The sequence below is a fragment of the Barbatula barbatula genome, assembly GCF_947034865.1.
Source record: "Barbatula barbatula genome assembly, chromosome: 4".
Lineage (NCBI taxonomy): Eukaryota > Metazoa > Chordata > Actinopteri > Cypriniformes > Nemacheilidae > Barbatula > Barbatula barbatula.
In genome coordinates, this window is record NC_136768.1 from 26,997,105 (window position 1) to 27,023,620 (window position 26,516).

The 26,516-nt window shown below is 46.0% G+C and overlaps 5 protein-coding genes across 5 annotated transcripts; all 5 read right to left on the minus strand.

Moving 5' to 3' along the window:
* Window positions 1-15,091: 15,091 nt before the first annotated feature.
* On the minus strand, window positions 15,092-15,466 carry LOC306893404 (histone H2B-like; the record flags this gene model as incomplete). The annotated part of the gene is made up of 1 exon (XM_079455193.1): window positions 15,092-15,466. One exon carries the CDS (start codon window positions 15,464-15,466, stop codon window positions 15,092-15,094), a length of 375 nt encoding a protein of 124 aa, XP_079311319.1.
* Window positions 15,467-16,458: 992 nt separating this feature from the next.
* Window positions 16,459-16,770, minus strand: LOC306893413 (histone H4; the record flags this gene model as incomplete). Its single annotated transcript, XM_079455202.1, has 1 exon — window positions 16,459-16,770. The coding sequence occupies one exon, from the start codon at window positions 16,768-16,770 to the stop codon at window positions 16,459-16,461; it is 312 nt and encodes a 103-aa protein (XP_079311328.1).
* A 787-nt stretch (window positions 16,771-17,557) lies between these two features.
* Window positions 17,558-17,968, minus strand: LOC306893367 (histone H3.2; the record flags this gene model as incomplete). The annotated part of the gene is made up of 1 exon (XM_079455156.1): window positions 17,558-17,968. One exon carries the CDS (start codon window positions 17,966-17,968, stop codon window positions 17,558-17,560), a length of 411 nt encoding a protein of 136 aa, XP_079311282.1.
* Window positions 17,969-18,651: 683 nt separating this feature from the next.
* Window positions 18,652-19,038, minus strand: LOC306893387 (histone H2A-like; the record flags this gene model as incomplete). Its single annotated transcript, XM_079455176.1, has 1 exon — window positions 18,652-19,038. One exon carries the CDS (start codon window positions 19,036-19,038, stop codon window positions 18,652-18,654), a length of 387 nt encoding a protein of 128 aa, XP_079311302.1.
* Window positions 19,039-19,586: 548 nt separating this feature from the next.
* Window positions 19,587-20,231, minus strand: LOC306893354 (uncharacterized protein; the record flags this gene model as incomplete). The annotated part of the gene is made up of 1 exon (XM_079455140.1): window positions 19,587-20,231. One exon carries the CDS (start codon window positions 20,229-20,231, stop codon window positions 19,587-19,589), a length of 645 nt encoding a protein of 214 aa, XP_079311266.1.
* Between the last annotated feature and the right edge of the window lie 6,285 nt (window positions 20,232-26,516).

The window sequence follows — 26,516 nt, forward strand, 5'->3', positions numbered from 1 at the left end:
CAAAACTCTTTCTCTTGCAGAGATGCAAACATTTTGCAGAACCGGATGAGCGTGCACTCTGGAAGGAGTGCTCATGTAAATACACAGACAATGTTTGGGGGGGCCCAAATGTCCTCACCTGTTTGCCAAAACATTTTTTCTCTGCTTTTGCGATTTTGACGCATGGCCTAGACCACGCGTCAAAAGGGGGGATGTTACAAGGCAATGTGTTTTTGTGTTTTTTGCTCTCAAAATGTTTGTGCAGGTCAAAAGAGCAGGAGCAAATGGAGCTGACAAATCATTACACAGCTTCCAGGAAGTCGTAGGAAAGACATGCCTCCCACTGCAAAAAGGTGTCCAAGGAGTGGCAACTCCAAATGGCCATCAAAATGGCATCCACAATGGCTCTTCGCAATGGTCGTGCAAGCGACAGGAGGAGCGACACTGCTGGTGCTCACAAAGGGAATCCACAGTTCGAGAATTATAAATTAGAGATTATAGAATTTTGTTTCTGTGCAACACTATATTCCAAGTTTAATAAAATGGTATGGGGAGGGACAGTGTTACCCTAATTCTGATAGGTACTGGGGAACAAATATGTATTTGTGTAGAGGTACGTGTACCTCAGGTGATGTGGTGGATAAGGCAACAAAATTTGAAAATGTGGGCCATTATGTCCCCTGGGACGGCCAAATAAAAAGGAAAAAGAGAAAGTTTTAGACTAGCTCTAACTCAGAAAAATTTTAGTTATGAGGGAACGGGAGCAACTTCCCAAATAAGACTGGAAATATGGAAAGTGACGAAGGCTGAAGCAGGTGGTGTTACCAATTCTAGTGGGATTTTAAGAACTGTTTAGATAGAAGAATGAAACCTGTAAGAGAAAGGGCGTTGCTCATCTTACGGGTCAAAGTATAAAGATTTTGGTTACCATAATATGTTAAAAGGGGGGAATGTAATGGAAATTTTCTAGTCTAGCTTCTTGATGTGTCTATCTATATGTTTATGAAGTTTTTATCCATGTTTTCTTCTCTATGTTATCATGTTTTTCTCTATACGCGTCATACCACTCTGCCTTTGCCCTCGAGCAGAGGCCAAGATGTTCTGTTTGGAATAACGGGCATCACTTCTCGGAAACCAGCTCGGGATTCTGGCTAGGGGGCAAAGGGAGGGGGTTTTCACGTAATCATATATATACTCTGGGTGCAGAAGGAAAGAGTGCCTTTGCTCTGCACCATGCTCATTGCTTATGATGCAGATTAAACGACAATAAAATACTTTGCAAAGTACCTGATGTCTCTGTGTGTTGCGTTATTCAAAATTGACTCACCTTGATTAAGGAATAAGAAAATTCCACAACACTGCTTTGAAACTATGGAATATTGTCCAAAGCGCTATATAAATAAACTTGAATTGAATGTGCATTTGTGCTGTGTTCGTTATATTGTAACTTGATTTGCAAATGCAGGTTTGTTGAGGTGTGATGCTTGTAGTTAAAAACAGTTGCTGTAAAGTAACTTAAAAGCTACAGTTGCTTAAACAGCTAAATCCCCAGTAATAAATTAACACTGTTGGGTGTCTATACACAGTAACATGGCCAGTGTTAAATCAACACTGCTCAGAGTGTATGTGTCCACACTTTGGAGTGTTAAAAGTAACACTGAAGCAGTATTTAAGTAAATTAGTTAACAGGGGAGAATTAAACACAAACACTATTAACATTTCATTTATACAGACACCACTTTCACATTTTCTTATATGTGCATACAAGATTTTAGGGAGAAGCAACAGGGTTTAAACTATTTTTATTTTATTGAAATCAAGTTGGTTCGATGTCGCCATTATGGTGATCAGTGTTTCATATGATATATCATGCACTGTGATCAGCAGATGAACACATTTCTTTTTAAAGGAAAGGAGACAGCAGCACTCATCATACAAACCTTAACTATGGTGATATTAGTAAAGTTCTGTTGGTAAATGGACGAATTGCTATCAGGTTACCCAACATGCACTGTAGCATGATGTTATTTTTGTTACCATTCTTGAGCTAAATAATCTGTTGATGTCTCTGTGTATAGCATTTATAACATCTCGGTTACGTATGTAACCTCCGTTCCCTGATGGAGGGAACGAGACGTTGTGTCGAACCGACAGATGGAGTTTGACTTAAGAACCTATCATCTTCTGACTATTTTGAAAAGGTCAATGAAATTGGCGAAGGACTCCGCCCCCGGATATCGGGGTATAAAAGGGAGACGGCATGCTGCATTCATTCAACTTTTGTGCTGAGGAGCCTGAGAGCATCTCTTGACTGCTGCAACGGGCGGCAAGTGTTGTGGCATGAGGGACACAACGTCTCCTTCCCTCCATCAGGGAACGGAGGTTACATACGTAACCGATACGTTCCCTTTCTGACGGTCTCTCGACGTTCTGTCGAACCGACAGATGGGGTTCCTATGGAAAACGCCACAGCACTATGCCGCGTCACAATCTCTAGCGAAGTGACGGTGACTGGCCTAGGCGTGTCAGACGGGAGCGCTTGCGCGAAATTGTAACCATCCAGTGGGTTTGGCAGGGCGTCCCAGAGCTTTGGCAAAGATAAGAGGCACCTGCCCTTGGCCACCACAGACGGAGGCCTTGTATCTCTAGTGGCGAGAAGTGGGGTTCCAGGACCCTCCCAGAGGATGGCCCACCCGAGGCGTAGACCCCCGCGGAAGAAGGCATCTGTTCCCCGTCAGCAGACCGCCAAGAGGTACTCTAAGCAGCCCTAATGGGACGAACCTGGGGGAGATTTCACTGGGCACAATCCTGGCCTTACCAATGCTGGGTCGGAGAAGGACGCTGCCTGCCGCGTTTCCATCAAGTCCAGGCCTGGCGCCCACTTACTCACAAAGATTACACTTACTCACTGAGCGTTGCCGTCTGTTGGAACCAGGTCCAGTATAGGTAGAGTCATCCATACTCAGGTAGACCCCTGTACTAGGGCTAGTGCCCCATACGTAGTGACTCCCCTCTGGGTCGTCCCGTGTGTTGAATTCCTCCCTCCTGATTTCCCGATTGGTGAATCTGTGACCTCCCCGCGGGTGGTAGTCCCACCTGGATTTGTCCCCCTACTCGGGCTGACACCTTTTTGTTGCATGTTGTTCTCCCCACCGGTGAGACCATGTTAGTGTCTCCACATGTAACCTCCCCTCTGGGTAGGATGTGTCCTCCGTAACACACTCTTCAAAGAGGAGAGCAGTTTTTCCCCAGTATTCGGCTCCGGACAGCTCCTCGCTACTAGAGGCGTACACCACTGTACTTGATTACCGTCAGTACAGGCTTCTCAGTATGACCACTACTATGTTACTGGAAGGTTACAAAAGCAACATGGCGGCAGAAACCGATACAATGATACAAAACTATTTTTATGCATTTATCGCTTAATTTCTGCATGTATGTCTGTATTTCTTTATTCATGCACTTTTTAAGTCATTTCTCAGCGTCCATAGAAAATGATGCTCATGTAATGATGGATGAGATATATTTTGATATTCACTGTAAAAAATGGTGCAGTTTTAATAAAACATTCCGTTTCAAACGAGCCTCCATTCAAACCACACCAAAGATTGTACTGTGTAGGCAGAATTGTTTTTGTGAAATAAAAGACCGTATAAGAGCAGCCGCGGCGCTACCATTGGGCCCGGGTGGGCCCACCCATTTTAGGTCTGGGCCCGCCCATTTTCACCCAGGCCGAGGAAAGCTTTCAGCGGCTAAGAGAACCTTCTACCCCACGTGTGGACTCTTAAGCCCGCCCACAGGCTGCATCGTCACCAGCTAGTGATCCAATGAAATGAATGACGTTGGCGCGCAAGCTTTTCAAGCAAGCTCAATGAATGAAAAAGAGAAGAAAAAAAGAAGAAAAACTAGCCGCTACTTTTTCTTCTTTTTTTTCTTCTCTCTTTTTTTCTGTAGCCTAGCCAAGTTTTTCTTTGCACACGGTAGCTATGAAACGCAAAGCAAAGCAAAGAAAAGCAGCTTATTTTCATTTAATATCAGTAAGAAACGCTCCGAGGAGCAGGAGGAGGAAACTCCTGCCATAAGTAATGCGGTTAGTGACCAGCTACCATCCTGCTCGGCCGCCCTCTCTCCATCAAGTCCTCTCATAGCCGCCCACTCACACCAGCAAGGCAAGTAGGCTAACAGTTAGGCTAATGTTAACGTTAGTGTCTGGTTGTCTGTATGCACATTTTCTGGAGGGAAAAATAATATTGGCAGTAAGCAGAGGTAGGCTAATTATGATAGCGTTTTATGTGTTATAGGAGGAGACAGGGTTCAGCAGCCTAGCACAAACGCCGTTCCCCAAGAAGACCTGTCACAACCTCCGCTAGACCTGTCATCAATAGATGAGCCCGCAAGCCAGCCCAAACACCGTACATTTCCAGCCACACACATTTCGGGGAAATATAGGAGTTTTTCTGACAGGTGGTACTCAAAATTCCCGTGGCTGGAATACGTCTCGGTTACGTATGTAACCTCTGTTCCCTGATGGAGGGAACAAGACGTTGTGTCGAAGCCGAAAGATGGGGTTCGCCCTTGAGAACCAATCATCTCTGACTATTTTGAAAAGGCCAATGAAATTGGCGAATGAAATTTGCATGCCGGGCTCCGCCCCCAGATATCCGGGTATAAAAGGGGAGCCGGCGTGCTCATTCATTCACCTTTTGTGCTGAGGAGCCTGAGAGCATCTCGTGACTGCTGCAGCGGACGGCTATTGTCGTGGCAAGAAGGACACAACGTCTTGTTCCCTCCATCAGGGAACAGAGGTTACATACGTAACCGAGACGTTCCCTTTCTGTCGGTCTCTCGACGTTGTGTCGAAGCCGACAGATGGGGTTCCTATTGAAAACGCCACGGCACTAGCCGCGTCACAATCTCTAGCGAAGCGACGTTGACCGACCTGGGCGAGCCACACGTGAGCGCTATCGCGAAATTTGTAACCTTCCAGTGGGCAGGCAGGGGCTCCCAGAGCTTTTGGCAAAGATGAGTAGCCCCTGCCCTCTGCCAACTCAGACGGCCCCATTGGCGAGGGCCATCCAGTCGTAGGGCTACTGGGTAAGCGCTGTTCCTTCAATGAGGACGTGCGCTACGGAGACCACTTCCCACCCTAGGGGGGAATACAGTGGAGACACCAACATGGTCTCACCAAATAGGGGAGAACTCATGGGAGGTATGTGCGGAATGCCGCAAGGTGGATGTCCACCTGGTGGAGGTCATGGGTTGCCACGCGGGGAACCATCTCATGACGACATCTCAGACGGAACCACCCTAGTTGGGGGTTACTACGTGTGGGGCACTAGGTCCGGTTAGAGCTATATGTAATAACTCAGCTTGATACCCGGCCATAGGCGGCAGGGCTGCTCCGCCGAGCCCGCCGCCCTGAGTGCTTATTGATGGATGGACGGACTGCCTATTCTTCACCCTTGGGGAAAGAAGGGAGGCAGCCCATAGCGCGCTGATCCACCTAAGAAGGGGAAAGGCGCTATGCGCAGGCGTACGCCCCACGACTGCTGGTCTCACCTGTTGGCAAGACTCGAGCTGCCGACTCCCCACGGAGGTTTGCAAGCCTCTGCGAGGTATAGCGTAGCCCAACCCGCAACTCTACAGATGTCTGCCAGAGAGGCGCACTGAGCCGATGCCCACGAGGAGGCCACACCCCGACCGGAGTGTACCGTCACTCAAATGGGCACGGGCTAGGATCGGCACGCCGTAGTGACGGCGTGTGCGATCCGGCGCGACAACTCTCCTCGGAGACAGCACTCCCGTTGCTGACCTCCAAAACAGACAAGAGCTGCTCAGGGCCTTGAAGCCCTCCGTGTGGTTCGAGTAGAGGCGCAATGCGCTTACTGGACACCCCACGTACAGGTTGGGTCTTTCTCCCGGTGTGGGAGCGCCTGCAAGTTCACCACCTAGTTCCCAAAAGGGGGGCGGCGGAACTTTGGGCACGTAAGTCGGCCGGGGTCTCAGGATCACGTGAGAGTCACCGGGCCTGAATTTTTGCAATCGGTGGACAAGGAATGCTTGCAGGTGCCTCACCCTCTGGATGGACTCGAGCCCCAGCAGGAGAGCCAACCCCCCTCGCAGAACGAGGAAGGGGCTCTCGGCAGGGCCCGAAAAAAGGGGACCCAAAGGTCCACCTTAAGGTCCCAAGAGGGTACGGGGCGCGGACGAGGCCTTAGCCCCTCGCGCCCTAGAGGAACCTAATAATCAGGTCATGCCGCCCCAGAGGCTCACCAGCAACTGGTACGTGATAACCGCGACAGCGGGTACCCATGTTCCAATGTGGAAGGGGAGATTACTCCCCAGCCTCTCCTGCAATAGGACAGCACGTTCCTGAGCGAGCAATTCCGCGGGTCTTCTCCTCGAGAAGAGCACCAGGACGAGAAGGGGCGCCACTTAAAGGCATCCAGCCTTGTGGGCATGGCCCTTGCCTGAGTGACAGTCTCCACCACTGAGGGGGGTAGGTCATCCAGGAACTCCTCGTCCCATCCAGGAGCCAGACCCAGAGGTCCGGCTCGAATGCCACAACGTGTCCACCCCCTGCGAGTAGGCCCTTCGCCAGGGGGAGTTGTCGTCAGGAGTATTAGCTCCGAGGACCAAGTGTAGTTGGGCCCGTAAGGCGCAACTAGCAGCACTTGATACTCCCTACCCAGACCTTGCACAGGACCTGCGCAATGAAGCTCACTGGGGGAACCGTAGTTCCGCTTGTCCCGCGGCCAGCTGCGCGCTAGGGCCTCCGTGTTGAGGGGGTCCTCGTCCAAGGAATGCCCAGCGGTACTGGGTGGTGTTCAGGGAGGCGACAGGTCCCCCTGTGCCCGCCCAAACCACACCCAGGCCAGCCCGCAGGGGTGGAGTCATCACTTCCCACGGGGTGTCAACTGACGAGAGAGCGCTTGGCTGTCTGGTTCAGGACACCCGGTGGGCGTGTGACCTGCAGGGGCTTTGCCACCTGCTGTCTCCACGGGAGGAGGCGTTTTGGGCGAGTTGCGATGACTGCAGCGAGCGAATGCCACCCTGAGGTTTAGTACGCTACGCCGGTCGTGCTGTCCGGGCCAGTATGCTGGCTCTGCACGAGAGGCCGGAGCCTCATCAGTGCAAGCAGGACAGCTAGCAACTTGAAGGCAGTGATCTGCCAACGCAGGCGGGGGCCCGTCCAGCGACCCGACACTGCGCGCCCGTTGCACACCGCACCCCGTAGGGAGGCGTCTGTCGTTCCACGACCGGCCTCAAGACCTGCTCGGGGTTAGGATGCGACGGCAGCAGGCGTAATGACGATACGCCTACTGCCAGTGCGCCACGCTCTCCAGGGAACTCATCTCTGTAGTCAGTGCTGTCGCGGTCCCATGTGCGTCAACCCGAGGGGGACAGGCCACCCCCGAGGACACCATGCCCAGGAGCCTCTGAAACTGATTTCAGGGGACCGCTGGCTGCTGCCTGAAAGTTCAAGCAGCTCAGCACTGACTGTCATGGAGACAGTGTTGAGTTCTCTACCAGGAAAAAGGGGAGCTCCGTGCCAGGGAGAGCTGCTCTCTTTTTCCCGGCTGACCCGTTACTGACATGCCAGCCCCTCAACAGTGCCGAGGGAACTGTACATGAGAGTATGCGGTCAGTTGTCATGAACCACTCCTGGCGTCTGACAGACACCAGGACGCGCTTCTGCGCCTCCCGAACGGCACCCTTGCAAGGTGCTGCTCAAGGTATGCAGCGACCCCTGGTTTTGGGGATGATGAAGTGCGGCTGTCGAAGCCACTGGACATCTCGGCCGAGGGGATGGTTCGATCGCCTTCGCCAGAGGGGTGGCAGCCCCAGCCTGGAGCACAGGAACATCCCTGCCTCTGCTGAGGTAAGAGGATGCCTGAAGTCCGGTGGAGGTCTGGCGAGCTGGATCGAATGCCGAGACGGACCACACTCCCAGCCACCGTGATGGTTTGAAATGCTAACCAAGCACCCAGAGACCTCACAGGGGGGGCTGCGATCTACTTCATCAACCCGCGGGGGTTGGTTCAATGACTAGCAGTGCTGTTCCCCCCGGGGGAAACGGCTCCGCTAAATCACCTGCCAGGCGATGGCGCAGCTCGACGCACCGTCGAAGCGAGAGTGCTGAGGGCTGCTTTATACTCGTCATTGCGTGCCGCCACGACGCAACGTCGAGTTGCCGAACACCATCTTTCAGAGGGTGAGAGCGGCTGCAAGTGGGACCCAGAGAGACACCTCTCCTTGTGAGAAGGCGGGCACTAGGCCCCCGAAGGGGCCCAGAAGGTGTTTGGGACACGGCAGGGACCGCCCCATTCCGACCATCCAGCAACCAAGGCTGGGTCGGGCCCAATGGTTCAATCTCTCTAGGTGGTCCTTCTCTCGACGTCTTCCTCCGGGGGGCCACCTGCGGGGGCACCGGAACCGGAGTCGACGCTGGAGAAGGCCAGTGCTGCTGGGGGCAGACCACGTGCGAGACCTCGACGGCCGAAAGGCGGCCGGGTCACAGCAGGCCGGTCTGTTTCTACACTGTCAAAAGGCTGCTGGAGCAGTCCTTGACAGCGCCACCAATCAGCCGACCTTGCGAGAGGGGAGTCGGGAAAGTGGCCTTTCTCGAGCTCGCCCCCCTGCGCAAGATTGGGTCCGAGGCATCTTTCCGGGCCACTGATGTGGACATCGTCTGACCCAGCCTGCGCTGCCACCGCGGTCCCCGGAGGGCCAGTCGGCGGCGGCACTACTTGGGTCGGTCTTACCCCGTGGGGCTCTCTTTAGCGCCCTGGCCTGCAGGGTGGCCATGGCGTAAGAGTGGAGGCAGCTTGGTCCACGGCACTGCCAGCCTCAACACCAGCGATGTCGAGCCTTACATGCCCCGGACGGTGAGCCTAGGTCAAGCTCCCCAGGTGGCCGCCGTCTGCGGATACCCGCGACTGCATGCTCCACCCAGGGTGCATTGACATAGTCCCTAGCTGCCTCCCCGCCCCGAGGGAAGAGAGGGCGATAGTCAGCTAGACGGAAGCGCGCCGAAGGGGGCGCTCCAGGTCCTACTGAACTCCTTATGCAGCTCGGTAAAACTTGGCACTTGAGCCGGGCCCAATGTGCGAGTACCCAGCCGCGAGCACCAGGGCTGCACCGCAACCCGACGCTCACGGCGGTCCGAGCGAGCATGGCTGACATCTTGACGTCTGCTCTCACCTGTGCTCGACCTCCCGAGGGAGGGAGCTTCAGGGAATCGCCAGAGTCTGATGCCAGCAGGTCGCGCTCCGATGTTGCAAGAGACACCTCATCTCCACGGCTCGTGTCCTAGCGCGTGGCTGAGGAATAAGATGGGGCGCGAGACGGGGCGCGAGCGGTCCGCGAGCCGACCGGCTGACGGATTAACGCTCACGATAATCCCCACATCACCCTCGCTGCTCGCCGCCGCTGACGGCAGGGCCGTAGCCGCTGCGGTCACAGAACGGGAAGCAAACGAGGTGGTGGCTTGCTCTTGACAGAACATAGCCAACGTGACGCAACGTCTGAATAGCCGTCCGCCCGCAGTGACGCAACGTCTGACTAGCCATCCGCGCGCAGTGACGCAACATCTGAATAGCCATCCGCGCGCCGTGCGGGCAGGACGAATCCACGAGGCTGCCACAGTGGTCGGACCCCCGAACACTTGCGGCAACCACCGTGTCCGTCCCCGTCCTCGATGAGTGTACTGCACCCAAGAGATCAGCGGGCAATCCCACACTGAGGAAATTGCTCTTTTAGAAAAATACCTCTGGAACTGCCAGGACGCCCAGGGGAATCTCCGCTGCACCGCGTCGTAGAAATCGGCAATTCGAAGAATGTCATCAGATGCGAAGGCTCCGAAGAACAAAAGGTGAATGAATGAGCACGCCGGCTCCCATTTTATACCCGGATATCCGGGGGCGGAGCCCGGCATGCAAATTTCATTTGCCAATTTCATTGGCCTTTTCAAAATAGTCAGAGATGATTGGTTCTCAAGGGCGAACCCCATCTGTCGGCTTCGACACAACGTCGAGAGACCGACAGAAAGGGAACAGCATATCAAGAGATTCTGTATTTTGTAAGTATTGTCGTAATTTCCCTGAAGCAGCTTATGAGGATAGATTCATTAAAATGGGCTTCAAAGACTGGAAACATTTTTCTGAGGGTTGTGGCAAACATGAAGCCAGCAGGGCACATGTTGCAGCGCTGGGGAAAATGGATGGTTTCAAGCAAAGTCACCAGCCAGGACGGGGAAATATTATTAACCAGTTGAACAACGATGCCAGCAACAAGTCATTCATTGAAAGACATAGACAGCACATCATGATGGTAATAGATCTCGTCCTGTTCTGTGCAAAACAAGAAATCCCATTGCGTGGGCATCGGGAAAACCCAGATGCGTTAAACAAGGGTAACTTTTTGGAACTACTTGACCTGGTTTCCAAATATGACCCAGAAATAAAAAGGCGACTGGATGAATTACCCAACAATGGTAAACTACTGCACCACACTATACAGAATGAGATACTGGAAATCTCAGCATCACTCATTGTCAAAAAAATAAAGGCAGATTTGCATGATGAGCCAGAAACATATTATGCGATTTTAGCAGATGAGTGCAAAGACTTCTCCAAAAGAGAGCTAGTGGCAGTATGCGTCAGATACCTGCACAACGGCACATTGAAAGAACGGGCTGTGGGATTTGTGGAAACGGAAAACATGACTGCAGAGGCAATATCAGCTAAGATTTTGGAAGTCGTGGAGCCATTGCAGCTGGACCCGGGACAGTGCGTCGGATTTGGGTTTGACTGCGCATCAGTCATGTCGGGGAACAGAGGAGGGGTACATGTGATACTGAAGAGGACGTTTCCCCATGTTTTATACGTGCATTGTAACTCACATAGACTTAACCTTGTCCTGTGCACAGCAGCTAAAGTGTCTCCTGGCATTTCAACGTTTTTCGACATTATAAACAGCTTGCATAATTTTATGACTGGGGCGCACAGACATGCCAAATTTTTGGAAATTCAGAAGCAGATGCGACCAGGACAAAAAACAATGGAGCTGGAGAGATCCTGTGATGTGAGGTGGAGCTCATGGTCAAATGCAGTCAGCAAGGTGTTGACGCTCCTGGGCCCTTTTTTGGAGACCCTCGCCACATTCTCCGAAAGTTCTGGCCAAACAAAACTTGAAGCTGACTCCCTACTGCACCAAATGCAAACGAAAAAGTTTTTGTTTCTGCTTGTCACATTCAACCAGTTATTGGAAGTCAGTGACTATGCCACTAAGGGCTTGCAATCTTCCACACTATCAGTTACAGATTGTATTGATCTGATTGAAGGGCTCAAGGACAGCTACACACAATTCAGGAATGAAACTGATGCATTTGATAAAGAAATGGCACTGACAGATGAGCTGATGAATAAACACGAGATTGTGCGCTGGGATATCAGTGGATCACGCAAGAGGAAGTTGCCGGCCAGGTTAGACAACATGCACGTTGATTCTACTCTGGGCAAATCATCACCTGTACAGCAAAACTCGGACTTACAGCAATTATGGAATGACATACTGGACTAGCAGATGATGGAGCTGAACACTCGTTTCAAGCCCGACACATACGGCTTTATGAGAGCCGCTGCTGCCTGCTTGCCACGGTCAGACACCTTTGGTGACAAGGCTCTCATCCGGCCCGCCTGCGCGCACTTTTCCATTCCCGTGGAAGACGCAGAGCACACTGTGTTTGTGCAGCAGTTTACAAGAAAGGCAAAGGCCAACAAGACCACAAACGAGAAAAAAGAAACACTCGTAGAAGTGCTCGACGCATGCCCCCGTGATATTTTCCCCAACATGAACAGTCTCATGCGGGCCCTCCTCACATTGCCCATGACGACATGTACTGTGGAGAGACTCTTTTCAGCTGTCAAACGGATAAAAACAGGCACCAGGGCAACAATGTTGACAGATAGACTGAACTCTTTGTCCCTGCTTTCATTTGAAAGGGAATTGACTGATTCACTGAAATATCAAGACATTCTTGCTGTGTTCAGCATGAAACCCCGCCGTCTCCTGCTCTAACAAGCCCCAAGTCCCACAAGCAAGTTTGAATTGAATTGTGTGCATGTGTTATTATTTATCAGCTATCTCGGATTGTTATGATGTTGTTTAGTTGTTTGTTTAATCCTATATGGTTAGATATGCTATTCACTTAATTATTCTGAAGAAATAATACAGGAGAAATAATTTTTGATCGTTTTCCTGCTGTTTGTGTTTAGATTCAATGCTGCTGTTATTTCATGTCGATACAGTTCTTCTGTCATTCTGAATTCATAAGAAACAGTTCAATCATTTTGGACAGTTCCCTTCCTGCCGTGCTGGGTGAATAAATGGAGAGAGAAACAGACCCTCCAAAGATATAATTCCGTTTCAGTCTTTTTGTGTATTGAACGTTCAAAAGAGATAAATGAAGTTAGGCTTACTGCCAAGGTGTACGTCTCTGTCCGCTTCAGCACTGAGCTGAGGACAGCGACACAAGAGCCACACAGGTCGGCTACTGAGTCGCTGTCCTCTGTCCAAAGCGCTGAAAGGAGATAAAGGGGAACCCGTTTGTTGGTCTTATTTTAACTGGCCCATCCAGTTTTCTGGAGGCCCACCTACAATCGAAATCCTGGCGCCGCTACTGTATAAGAGTGTAAAGTTCTCCCACTGATGTTTCTTGCCAGTACATTTCAGGTTTATTGTGATGAAAATGAAAAGCCACGAACTGGGATATACGTGTGAAGCTTTGAAAAACATTTTGTGGAAACTATTATACAAACAAACTTGAATTTAACTGAAGCGAGAGTTTCATACACACACGGACACAGCGGTGAATAAAAATACACTTTCCCCTCGTTCAAATTACATCGACACACCTGATGCAGACCAACATTCCCTCACTTTAACACGGGTCCGATCGTAGAAAGCGATCATTCAAATCAATCTTTAACCCGTAAAACTACATTCATGTGCGGCCCTTCATTCTACATGTGTAGCAGGTTGAAAAATCTGTAGGTGTAGATCCTAAAATATAGAGAGGAAAAAGGATACCCCTTTAAAATTTGGTATTGTTCATAAATGCCTGTGCCTTTGACATTCGTCTATTAAATTCTTCATGACCTTGTTGTGGGTAAAGAAACTGTTGCTGTTGTTCTTGTCGCCTGTAGAGGGGGTTTCACGCTGTTCCTGCACCGGGAGCTTTAGGGTTAATTCAACTTTGCCCGGAGCTTGAAGCAGCGAGCATCTCTGTCAATCACCGTTTTATTCATCTTTCTACAGGTGAGCAAAACGTTTCAAAAATGGTCAAAAATAACGTTTTAAAACTGTGTTTCAAACACGTACATGTTGATTGTTGGTAAGTTACTGAGAAAGAATGTTAGTTTTGTTAATACGCATGCCGAAGTAATGAGTCAGATTACACACATATATGTGAATTTGAAGTGAAATGAGAGAATAGTCATGTGAAAAGAGTTAAGGAATGTTTCAAACGTGTTTTATATGTTGATTGTAATTGAATGATGAAGTTTCAGCGAGTTTAATGTACATTTGTTACCGGAGTTATTTCGAGCCAAAATGGCGGTGCCTTTATGAGTGAACTAGAGCCAAAATGGCGTCTTGCATGTAAAACATGGTGTTAGTGTGAAGCAGGGGCGATTCTAGGATTTTCATTTTAGGGGGGCTCAGCCCCCAATAAGGGTATGATTAAAAAATATTATTTGACTATTAGGGTAGGTTTGTATACTACTAACCTTATTGCTATCCACTATTTCATTGTATTCGATAAGTGTATGTATAAGAATATAGACAAAACATGTATTAATGTAATTGTCTATTGGAAATATGTTTAATCTGTTCTATATTTATTTCTATTTATTAAAAATAACAACATGAATTATCAATTTGCCACTTCTATAAATCAATTACTTAAAATAAAACAGAAATCCATTTACTCTACTCTTACTCTAATGTATCATGATACACTAATGATTCATTATTACTTAATACAAAATAAATATTTAATATTACAAAACAAAATAACTCCACATGATGTTTCTCTCTCTGTGCCATTTGTTGCTTTCAGACAATGATGTTTGTATTTAACCATTTCTGGGCATGGCTGCTCAATGTAATGCCGAGATACACAATAATATGTTTTAAATTTTAAAAAGTAAATTAAAATAAATCATGATCGTTTTCTAAAGTGTGTTTTCATAGGTGTTAATCGCTTCATTTTTGTTGATAGAAAAAACAACTACCACACTGTAGCGAAGACATACTGGTATTGGATGAGAAACCGAACCGTGTATTGATCCAGTAACATTATGTAAACTGCAATTACAAGAACTGCACCGATGCAGATGTCATATCATAGCAATCTATCAATAAATGCCCACGCGCACGCGCACCTTGTACTCTCTGATGTTCGCTTTGCTCGGCGCCCCTGCGGATTGAAAAACGCACTGAATCCATGCAGATTCAGATCAGGGGAGGAGCCGAAACTTGACGCAGCGCTCCGCCGTTACAAATTTGTTTTTAAAGGGGACAGAAGCGATCACAAATTAATTAATCAAATAATTTTTAGGGGGGCTGGGCAGAAGTTTAGTGGTGAAGCCCCCCTAAAAAGGGCCTAGTGACGCCCCTGGTGTGAAGCGAAATTTATGATTCATTTGTGACTGCGAATGGAATTAATGTTCATGAGGATGTTCAAACATGTGAAACCAGTAGCAGGTCAAGAAACTGTGAATGATTATGTTTATAATAGAATTGTTCTGTTATGTTATATATGTTAATGTCGTGACTCGTGAATACACCGGGAAATGGAGAATGAATTACACTTTGCCCTGAGCTTGAAGCAGCCAGTATCTCTGTCTCACAGCGTTTGACTCATCTTTCTGCGGATCCGGCAGAATTGAATAATTCACGTCACCCCTACAGGCTTCCCAGCCCTGAAGCGGGTAACATGTAGCTTGAGACGCTTTAAAATAATTTTATCACATAAGCTCTTTACGTCGAAACAGTGGGTGGCTCTTAAAAGAGCCTTTGGGTGGATAAACGCTTGATACGCGTCGCTTTACTTGGAGCTGGTGTACTTGGTGACGGCTTTGGTGCCCTCGGACACGGCGTGTTTGGCGAGCTCACCGGGCAGCAGCAGACGCACGGCGGTCTGGATCTCTCTGGACGTGATGGTGGAGCGCTTGTTGTAGTGCGCGAGACGAGAAGACTCGCCGGCGATGCGCTCGAAGATGTCGTTGACGAAAGAATTCATGATGCCCATCGCCTTGGAAGAGATGCCGGTGTCGGGGTGGACCTGCTTGAGGACTTTGTACACGTAGATGGCGTAACTCTCCTTCCTGGACTTTCTGCGCTTCTTTCCTCCCTTCACGGCGGTCTTGGTGACGGCCTTCTTGGATCCCTTCTTGGGTGCGGGCTTGGCTGGTTCAGGCATGATGGAGAATAGACGAAGAATAACCGAGAGTCACCGCGCGGGGGTATTTATACACTCTAGAATGCAAATGTTTAGCGTAACGTGCGTGCACGCTCCCATTGCGTGTTTCCGTCGACCAAACCCTTAAACTGTTTCTATTGGTCAGCTGAAAGATAGAAGGGCGGATGGAAAGGGCCAATAAAAGTGTTTCCCGCCCATAGCCTCGAGTTGAAACATGCCCCACCCCCATGCGATTGTTTCTTTTGTTTCCGCTTCCGGCTCATTTTAAAGCGCGTTATTATTGATCATATTTAACAATTCGACGCGCGTTTCATTAAAGTCCCTTAATTATAGTCTCTCTTCGTTTTATAGAGATTTTGAATATACGTTCATAACATTATATTATTATATCCATTTATTCTGCTACTTCTGTCTAAACTATATTATCTTTGTTCTTTATATTTCACATATATTTTATTATAAACTACTTTAAGTGCACTACATACATCACACTTTATTTGATAAAGTTTTCGTTTGTTCACATATTGCACTATTTGAACGCAGCCCAGCTGCAAATGCAATACGAATGTACGGAGTCATGCTGGTGAACCACATTATAAAAACAAAACATCCTCAAATTAAATTGACTGTCGGAGAGCGAGAGATCGATTTTAGGTTGTTTTTCAAATTGTTATTCCCGCTTATAAATCATAACAAACAGGTTTATTTTACAGAGCCCGTGTGTATTTATATAAAAACACTGAATAAGTAGATGTAATTACTGTACGGTTGGTGTTTACTGGTAGTTAAATGTAATTTATGCAGTAAATACATGTAACGTGTAACACGAGCCGTAACTCGAGTGTTGATGATATAAAAGAATCAGAAGCACAACGCGAGTCAAGTGAAGCGCCGCTCATGCAGCAGTGAAACAGAAGCTTCGGCTCTTTGACGGAAGTCGTGTGTGGCTCTTAAAAGAGCCGTTGGGTTTTCAATGAGAGTCCGGGTCGCGTTTAACCTCCGAAGCCGTACAGGGTGCGTCCCTGCCGCTTCAGCGCGTACACGACGTCCATGGCGGTGACGGTCTTTCTCTTGGCGTGCTCTGTGTAGGTGACGGCGTCACGGATGACGTTCTCCAGAAACACCTTCAACACACCGCGAGTCTCCTCGTAGATGAGACCGGATATACGCTTCACTCCACCGCGGCGAGCGAGACGACGGATGGCGGGCTTGGTGATGCCCTGGATGTTATCACGCAGAACCTTACGATGACGCTTAGCGCCTCCTTTCCCGAGTCCCTTACCGCCTTTACCTCTTCCAGACATGATGTTCAGATACTTGAATTCAATGTGAAGACAAACCAATAAGCGAAGGGTTTAAACATGTGCGTATAGGACCGAGGAGAAACATGCCCACGAGGGCGGCACCAGCGCACGTCATTCATACCCCTTTTCCTCGCGCCTCTGCCCTGACACATACTTGAATTGTAATTTACAAAAAGCACAAAGATGAAGATTTTCTAATAAACTTAAAGTGATTTTGAAAAATAAAACTCATCATTTCTTCAGCCTCATGTCACTTCAGACCAGAACTTCAGTTTAAATGTATTTGTTCAGATAAAGATCATTGAAAGAATGTTAACATTTTAAATTATGTGACGTCATCATTCACTGCCATAAGAGGGACAATTTAATGATTCAAAAGAGCCTCAGAAATGTTTATTTTCCTAAATTCTTCTAAATATCTGAACATTTCTTACATTCCTACAAATAGTTGTTTTTGTTTGTAAATAGGTTTTAAATGACATGTTTAGTAAATAACTTTAAGCTCTTCATATGAAAATTATAATTATATGTTGAGTTTGTGAGGAAGTTAAGTTTACATGTGATCATTCGCCCTTAAAGAGGATTTATCGCCGATTAATGGATGAAATAAACACGGGAGCAACTCCACTGATACGATTATTTTCATTATTAATTGCGACAAAAATATTAATCACTGGCTCATGTGGCGTTGCTATTTACGATTGTTAAAAAAAGCTGGAAATCACGTCATTCAGTGGATGTGGTGGCTCTTAAAAGAGCCTTTGTGTTGTGTTCGAAGACGCGGGACTTAAGCGCGCTCTCCGCGGATGCGACGCGCCAGCTGGATGTCTTTGGGCATGATGGTCACTCTCTTGGCGTGGATGGCGCACAGGTTCGTGTCCTCGAACAGACCGACCAGATAAGCCTCGCTGGCCTCCTGCAGAGCCATGACGGCGGAGCTCTGGAAGCGCAGATCCGTCTTGAAGTCCTGAGCGATCTCTCTCACCAGACGCTGGAAAGGCAGTTTGCGGATCAGCAGCTCGGTGGACTTCTGGTAGCGGCGGATCTCTCTCAGAGCAACGGTGCCGGGCCTGTAACGATGAGGCTTCTTCACGCCGCCTGTGGCCGGTGCGCTCTTACGGGCGGCTTTAGTGGCGAGCTGCTTCCTCGGGGCTTTGCCGCCGGTGGATTTACGAGCTGTCTGCTTGGTTCTTGCCATCGCTGCGGTCTCTTCTACGTTCTGTACGAAATAAATCTACGTTTCACGGCGCCTGTTTTTAAAGGCTTAGCCAGCGCAAGACGTCACGGCACGGAGACATGTGATTGGCTTATAGGTGACGTAGGCCCGTGAAATGGCCAATGGCCGCGAAATTAGCATTCAAATGAAATTGGCGGGACGTTGCCCATCCTTTGTTCAGCTCACAGTTCCGTTCGCGAAACACAAAGCAAATCCATCACATCATTAAATCATCCCATCATTTATCTTTATTTCTATTTTGTATTCGTGTCATTTCATCGGATCAGAAATGTGCAACTTGCAACGATATAAAGGTTATCGCCTACAAAATATATTGTATTCGGATCACTATGTAGAATAAAAATATTCTCTGACTAAAGGGCAAAACTCTTCTTTTACTGTTGTACAAGGATCGGTAAACTACAACTATGACAAACTCCCCTTCAGTCGCTTTTATCTTAAGCATCTGTTCATCATGTAACCGAACACAAGTTCACTCTCAGAAGAGTTTCTCAAATACGTGTTCGATGAACCTACATCATAAGGCGCATTTCAGTTTATAATAAACCAGGAACACAAGACTGAAATCGCATCGCTCTCTTGTCGAGTAAGTGTGTGGCTCTTAAAAGAGCCTTTGGGTTTACGGGAGACGATTTTCCGCCCGTTTACTTGGACTTCGCGGGCTTCTCGGTCTTCTTGGGCAGCAGCACGGCCTGGATATTGGGCAGCACGCCGCCCTGAGCGATGGTCACTTTACCCAGAAGTTTGTTCAGCTCCTCGTCGTTGCGCACCGCCAGCTGCAGGTGACGGGGGATGATGCGGGTCTTCTTGTTGTCGCGAGCGGCGTTTCCTGCCAACTCGAGGATCTCGGCGGTCAGGTACTCGAGCACGGCGGCCAGATACACTGGAGCACCGGCACCGACGCGCACCGCGTAGTTGCCTTTACGGAGAAGCCTGTGAACACGACCCACGGGGAACTGGAGTCCGGCCCTGGATGAGCGAGTCTTGGCCTTAGCTCTCGCCTTACCGCCGGTTTTGCCTCTTCCGCTCATTTCTTGCTGTTAAGATCGAATGTCTGATAACAACTGAGAAGAAAAGTGCTGCAGTTGTCCATTTTTAATCCCTTCTGTCAGTCAGCTATTGGTTGGAGCCGTTTAAACTGCTAAACCAATCAGTCAACTTCCCTCCAAACGCAGAGCCCAACCCCTCTTTCTGCCCGCCTCACAGATGCTGTCGGGGGCGCACTGCGGAATACGCGTTCACACAAAAGTTTGGCAACAGGTCTGTGTAAACGGGCTTTTATATTACACGTCTCCTAAATGAAAACAATAATATATCTCTATAGTTGTTACACAGAGTAATTAATTGGTATGCGTAAAGAATTACATACATTTAAACTGCTTTTTACATTCTGATTTAAAACAATTATCTTATAGGAATGCGTGATTTTCAACATCACAGTTTAGTTATGACCGCCAACACCACAACCGACTGTAATGATCAAATCCATCAGCAAAATTAGTCGACAAAGTCGCTCTTTCATGAGGGGTTGGGTGGCTCTTAAAAGAGCCGTTTGTTTATATCAACACCTGTTATGCATTCACTTCTTTTTAGGCGCGACCCTTTTAGGCTTTGCAGTTTTGGGTTTGGCAGCAGCCTTGGCTTTCTTCGGGCTCTTGGCGGTCTTCTTCGGGGCTGCGGGCTTCTTCGCTTTTTTGGGGCTCTTTGTTGCCTTCTTTGGACTCTTTGTAGCCTTCTTGGGGCTCTTTGTTGCCTTCTTGGCTGGTGGTTTGGCGGCGGCCGGTTTCGCCTTCTTCGGAGATTTCTTAACGGCTGTCTTCTTTGCCGCTGCAGTCTTGGGCTTCTTGGCAGCGGCGGGTTTCTTCACTGCGGCGGGCTTCTTCGCTTTAGGAGCGGCTTTCTTTGCTGGTTTCTTGGTCTCTGCTGGTTTCTTGTTCAGCTTGAATGATCCAGAAGCGCCGGTGCCTTTAGTCTGGACCAGTGTGCCTTTGGTCACGAGGCCCTTGATGGCGAGCTTGACGCGGGAGTTGTTCTTCTCCACATCGTATCCTCCGGCGGCGAGAGCTTTCTTCAGGGCGGCCAGAGACACGCCGCTTCTCTCCTTGGAGGCTGACACGGCTTTAACGATCAGTTCAGCCGCGCCTGGACCCGCTTTCTTGGGTTTGGCTGCGGATTTCTTCTTCGGCGCTTTCGCCGGCGGGGCTGCTGGAGCGGTTTCTGCCATTTCTGTAGTCGGATCAGAGATCAGTAATGCGGGAGGACTGAGCGGCGCTGCGCTCTTATACACCACATGAGAACCAGATAGACTCAGCTCGACCTGCTCTGTGCCCGCGCGCCTCTGTGAGCCGCAAACTCTTGTGTTTTCTCTCGTGACATTTACAATGAAAATCAGAGTTTAAAGATCATTTGACGGAGTGAAAACAGCGAGAACACACAGCAGAGATCCAGAGCTTTATTCAGAGACTCAACTACACGACACTGAAGGCTTTATTGATTCAGTGTTAGATTCAAAACACGACCAGCATCGATCTCTGGAGGAAAGCCTCGTGTGAATTCCTTGTGATTTATTCGTGTAAAGTTTGATGAATTATTCTCGTTTTCTGAATATTTAAAACACGTGTGAAACATGATTTGTGTGAAATGAAGGTCATTCAGAGACTTGTTCAGTGTTGCATACAGAAGTTGTTTTGATCAGCTTGATAAACACACAAACACTCTCGAGGTATTTGTGTGAATCTCACAAAGCTCTTTTGTTTTATTGATCTGCACATTTGTTATATGCAGACTGACGGAACGATAAAACACAGAATAAATATCATCAAATATAATAAAACTGTAAACCTGCTAATAAAACAATTGATAGATCATATGGTATTTGTGTGCGAGCGTGGGCATGTGTGTTTTGTAGAGATGCTGAGATTCTTACTGAGAGTACAGACATGTTTGTGTAGTATATTATCGTCTTCACTGGTAGTTATGTGATCTCATTCTCAAGGTTCTTAATGTCACAAGACAATGTTGTGAAGCAGTAATTGTGGTATAATAATAATTATCTGTTGGATCTGTTTTTAGTCAAACAAAGCACAGAAATGCAAAAAAGTTTATTCAGTAAACTCTGCTTATCTTATGCTGACATCACTTTGTCTCCTGACTGCTTATCTTATCTCTTAATCTCTGTAAACATTTAATATTTTGAGCATAGACTTAAATATTCAGATAAACATCTGAAATGGCACAGATCCATAATTGTGTCTATCGGGAACAAGACAACATGATCTAGCATTTATTTTCCCTATTATGGCAGTACATGAGGGATGAGATCTGTTTGACATTTTTCCAGATGTATTTTTCGGTGTTGGTCAGAACATGGATGGTAATACATAATGACTTTTCACTTTTGGGTGAACTATCATTTTGATGTGTTTATTTAAATGATTAACTACACTAAATTTGAGAAATTGTTTACTTAAAACAAAAACCTAAAAGGTTAAGTTCTTATTTGTTCTTGTTATACAGGTTAATTTATATACATTAATGTTAATTTCAGTTTTCTCAGCATTTGTACCTCTGGCAAACATGTCCTCTAAAAAGGTAAGTTCACATCTAAATCAATGTTATGCGTTATATGTTATATGGCTGAAACTGGTAGTTCCAGAAAAGCAGATTAAATAAGGAAATGTAATTTTTTCATCAGTATAGCAGTGATGACATCATCAAATGAGCGTAAGAGGCATTACAATAAATGGCTCAGATTACTGGGGCCTCATTTATAAAACTGTGCGTAGGAACCTTACTAAAAGTGTACGTACGCACAAAAGCCAAAAATAGCGTACGCAAAAAAAAAATCTGATTTATAAAACTGTGCGTACGCACAACTGCACGCAATTTTCACTTTATAAATCACAGTCTACCTGATAATTTGCGCACGTGAAAAAAATCGACATCCCGCCCTCAACCCGCCCCTTTTCAACCATATATAGCACATGCAAATCACCTCATGAATGGCCGTGCATCTTAATGAGCAAGAGGTTCTGTATGCGTGATAATAGCAGCAATGGAAACTAAGGGGAAAAAGAGAAATTTCACAGACACAGAAACAGAGAGGTTCTTGTGACTGAGGTGGAGGAAAGGAAATTTATTTTGTTTGGTAGCCATAGTATTGGCGTCACTAACAACTTGCACATTTATGTAATGCACGTTTCGATTCACATAAATGTACTCGTTCTCATGTGGAGATCTTATAGCAATATGAGTGCAGTCAATTGCACCGATTACATTTGGGAATCCGGACATTGCTGCAAATGGCCTTTTGATATTGGCCTGTTCCCGAATAGTGTAAGGAAACTTTATGTATCGATTTGTCATTTTAATAATCCCTTTCAAAACAGCAGGCATAAGGAGCTCAGTGATGGCTGTGAAATCCCAGATTTATGTCAAATTAACAGAATTATAAATTTCCAAATCAAGCTTTGCGCATGAAAAAAATCCCGGTTGCCAAAAATCCTAAAACTGAAAGGACTTGTGATGGTACCGGGATGGCGCGGTTTCGTGTAGTTTGCCTTTGTAATGTTGGCCCCAATTCAGCACACAGATCCAAAAGCATGGCTCTAGGGAATCTAAATCGGCTTATTAGTCAGTCATCATCGTGGGCTGGAAAATCTTCGCGGTCTCTAAACACCCTTTCCCTCCTAAATCTGCCATTGGCATAGTCCTCCAGCAATGCCAGCGCATCCATCATGTCGTAGATGGGGTTTCACCGTAGTATTTATGTTTACAGCGATCACATTCAAGCCTTTACACCTGTCATAGCAATCAGACAATGAGTGGTAAACCCATACGCCCACCCTTAGATCATTAGCAAATGAAAGTAAAATAAATTAAATTGATGCACTTTTATTTGATAGATTATTACCATTTATTTATATAAATTGGAATTGTGGACATGCATGTTTTATGATTAGGACGCATAATGAGGGTTGAAAGTGATTAGTATGTTTATGGTTATATGGATAGGTCTATATGCGCAACTTTTCAAGTTCAATGTGTTTAATTTCATTAATCTACCGTCAATCCCTCAGCTCACCATCAGTGTCGCCAAACTGCATGGTCTTCAAAATGTGCGTACGCATGGGTCACAGTTTGCGTGGATGTGCGTATATTTTCACGTCAAGTTTTTCTTTATAAATCCCACCTTTTGCGCAGGAACTGGCGTACGCATGTTTTCAGCCCCGTTTTGTGCGTACGCAAGCTTTATAAATGAGGCCCCAGATTACTGGTGTGGATTTTGGGACAAAACAATGGCATTGACATATTTCAAGATGTGTTAGGGAAAGTTATTTTCAGTTATTACAAGTCACATATTCATTTTAGTGGGACCAGCCTTAAACCTTGTCTGTGAAACAAGCCTATGTGTCATTTTGTGCTGAGTTAACAGAAGCTGAGTTCAAAGTAACACAAAATGCGTTGTCCCTTACTAGACGAATGAAAGCCAAAAAACATGTTGCCTTTTAAAGATAACATGCATGCACTTATGTTCATTTATTTATTTAAAAGTTCAAGAGGACAGTGAACCATCACAAGGTGAAATCGTTTCATCTCTGTGATTGCAACCACTGTTAGGTGGGAATACATTTGTGTATTTTTTGTATATCTGTCTCTAACTGATACATTTACATTTAGGAGACGCTTTTATCTAAAGCAACTTACATTGCATTATCCTATACATTTATGTATCTGCAATCCCCAGAGATCCAACGCACAACCATGTGTTGTTAACACAATGCTTTTACCACTGAGCTACAGGAAAGCAAGAACACGAATAAACGGTTAAGATTAAAATTTGCTAATAAGTGTAAAAGAAAATGTTGTGCAGAAATGAACTTTACATTTGGTCTGTGTTTGTTTTTTCCAGCTGAGGAGACTGATGAAGGTATTGGTCATATCTCCAGAAGGTATGTTATTCCAGGAATGACTTAGATGCAAACAAGCCTGTGGGCCAACTTGTCTTATTTTCAGCATCTGCACTCTTTACCGATGATTTCAATAATAAACCACGTCATAGCGCATGACAAATGTATACTGTGGGCCACTGACACGTGTCCTTTAATTTATAGCTAATACGAATCTACATTTTAGCGCGTTTACTGCATGTTTTGGAAGCGCAGAGACAACTCGCGGTGGATTTCCAGCCCACATCCAAGTGTGACGTCACAAACCACGCCCGTGTCCAATACGTCACCACAACTGACACCGCCTATAGAAATCAGGTTCAACGAACCCATGAGTTAAGTGGCGCTACTTCCGGCCAGCAGTCTAGCGATTCATATGAATTAATTATCTTTCGTTATACTACTTCACGATTTCGTGTTTTTTTTAAAAATGAACTAAATGAACTACAGGTCAACCCCAAGTACTTAAACAATTTAAAATATACGGAGCTGATTTTCGTCATCAAAACAGCCCGTACAATGCTTGTATTGATTAGTTATAACATTTGTGAAGTTACCATTATACCGTTCCTAATGAATTAATACTACCCTACCCAAAAATATATTAAATTCAATAGAACAATTAGATCTTGACATTGTAAGTCATTGAATTTATAATATTGCTAAAATTTCTTGAACGTCCTATTAGAGATAGTTTGTCTTGATAGATTTATATCACTTTAGTAACATGCCATTAATCTTATTGCCTTTTAAACATAGTTTGATAAGGATATGTATCCACATCTTAATATACTTGAATAAAAAAATCATGCTTCACAAGTTGTGTCCAGTAAAAAATAAAAATATGCCTTCCTGTTTACACACCACAGGATGCCCGGGGGGTGATTCTGTTGTGGTGATAGACTCTGGAGAGAGGCTCAAAGGTTAGGTTAATGGAATATTTGTATTGCATCTCTCGTCTTTTAAACCACTCAAAGCCTTTAACACATTGGTTTCTGCGTTTTTATTAAAGACCTTACATAATAACATTTTAAAAGAAAATATTTAGTGTCAATGTATTACAATTTGATTTTAGTAATCATTTGTGTGTACCTTGTAGGTGACATGTTCTCTAAAATGAAACAACATGTTCAAAACATTTTACATTTTCATTTAGTCATTTAGCAGATTTTAAATCAATAATGTGTATTATCGTCACCTGGTGTGTTGGCGTCTTACTATGGAAGGCCATTTAGGCAGAAATGTCTTTAGACGTAACATGTACAGACGCTATAACGCGTCTTCTGGTAGGCGCTTCCGGTGCCTCCGGACAAGAACCAGCAGACTAAGAAACAGCTTTTTTCCCAGAGCTGTTTCATTATTGAACTCTGCCCCCCCACTGATTCCACTACCTCTCTTACCTTGAACTCCAAGCTGCATTGTTTACATTGCACTACAGGGCTGCATGCATGACTGCACTGTACACACCAGTACTTCATGTTATCTGCTCTACTGGACTGTTTACACACGCACATCATCATTTGCACTCTATACTGCTCACTTGCACATCTGAAATATGCTCATTTGCACTAATGGACCACTTTCATAACTGCACTAACTAATCTACTGCACTGTAACTCCATTAACTGCATCTACTCATCTATTGCACTGTAACTTCAATAACTACATTAACTCATCTTCTGCACTGTAACTCTATTAACTGCATTAACTCATCTTCTGCACTGTAACTCTATTAACTGCATTAACTCATCTTCTGCACTGTAACTCTATTAACTGCATTAACTCATCTTCTGCACTGTAACTCCATTAACTGCATCTACTCATCTATTGCACTGTAACTTCAATAACTACATTAACTCATCTTCTGCACTGTAACTCTATTAACTGCATTAACTCATCTTCTGCACTGTAGCTCTATTAACTGCATTAACTCATCTTCTGCACTGTAACTCTATTAACTGCATTAACTTATCTACTGCACTGTAACTCCATTAACTGCATCTACTCATCTATTGCACTGTAACTTCAATAACTACATTAACTCATCTTCTGCACTGTAACTCTATTAACTGCATTAACTCATCTTCTGCACTGTAACTCTATTAACTGCATTAACTCATCTTCTGCACTGTAACTCTATTAACTGCATTAACTCATCTTCTGCACTGTAACTCTATTAACTGCATTAACTAATCTACGGCACTGTAACTCCATTAACTGCATCTACTCATCTATTGCACTGTAACTTCAATAACTACATTAACTCATCTTCTGCACTGTAACTCTATTAACTGCATTAACTAATCTTCTGCACTGTAACTCTATTAACTACATTAACTCATCTTCTGCACTGTAACTCTATTAACTGCATTAACTAATCTACGGCACTGTAACTCCATTAACTGCATCTACTCATCTATTGCACTGTAACTTCAATAACTACATTAACTCATCTTCTGCACTGTAACTCTATTAACTGCATTAACTAATCTTCTGCACTGTAACTCTATTAACTGCATTAACTCATCTTCTGCACTGTAACTCTATTAACTGCATTAACT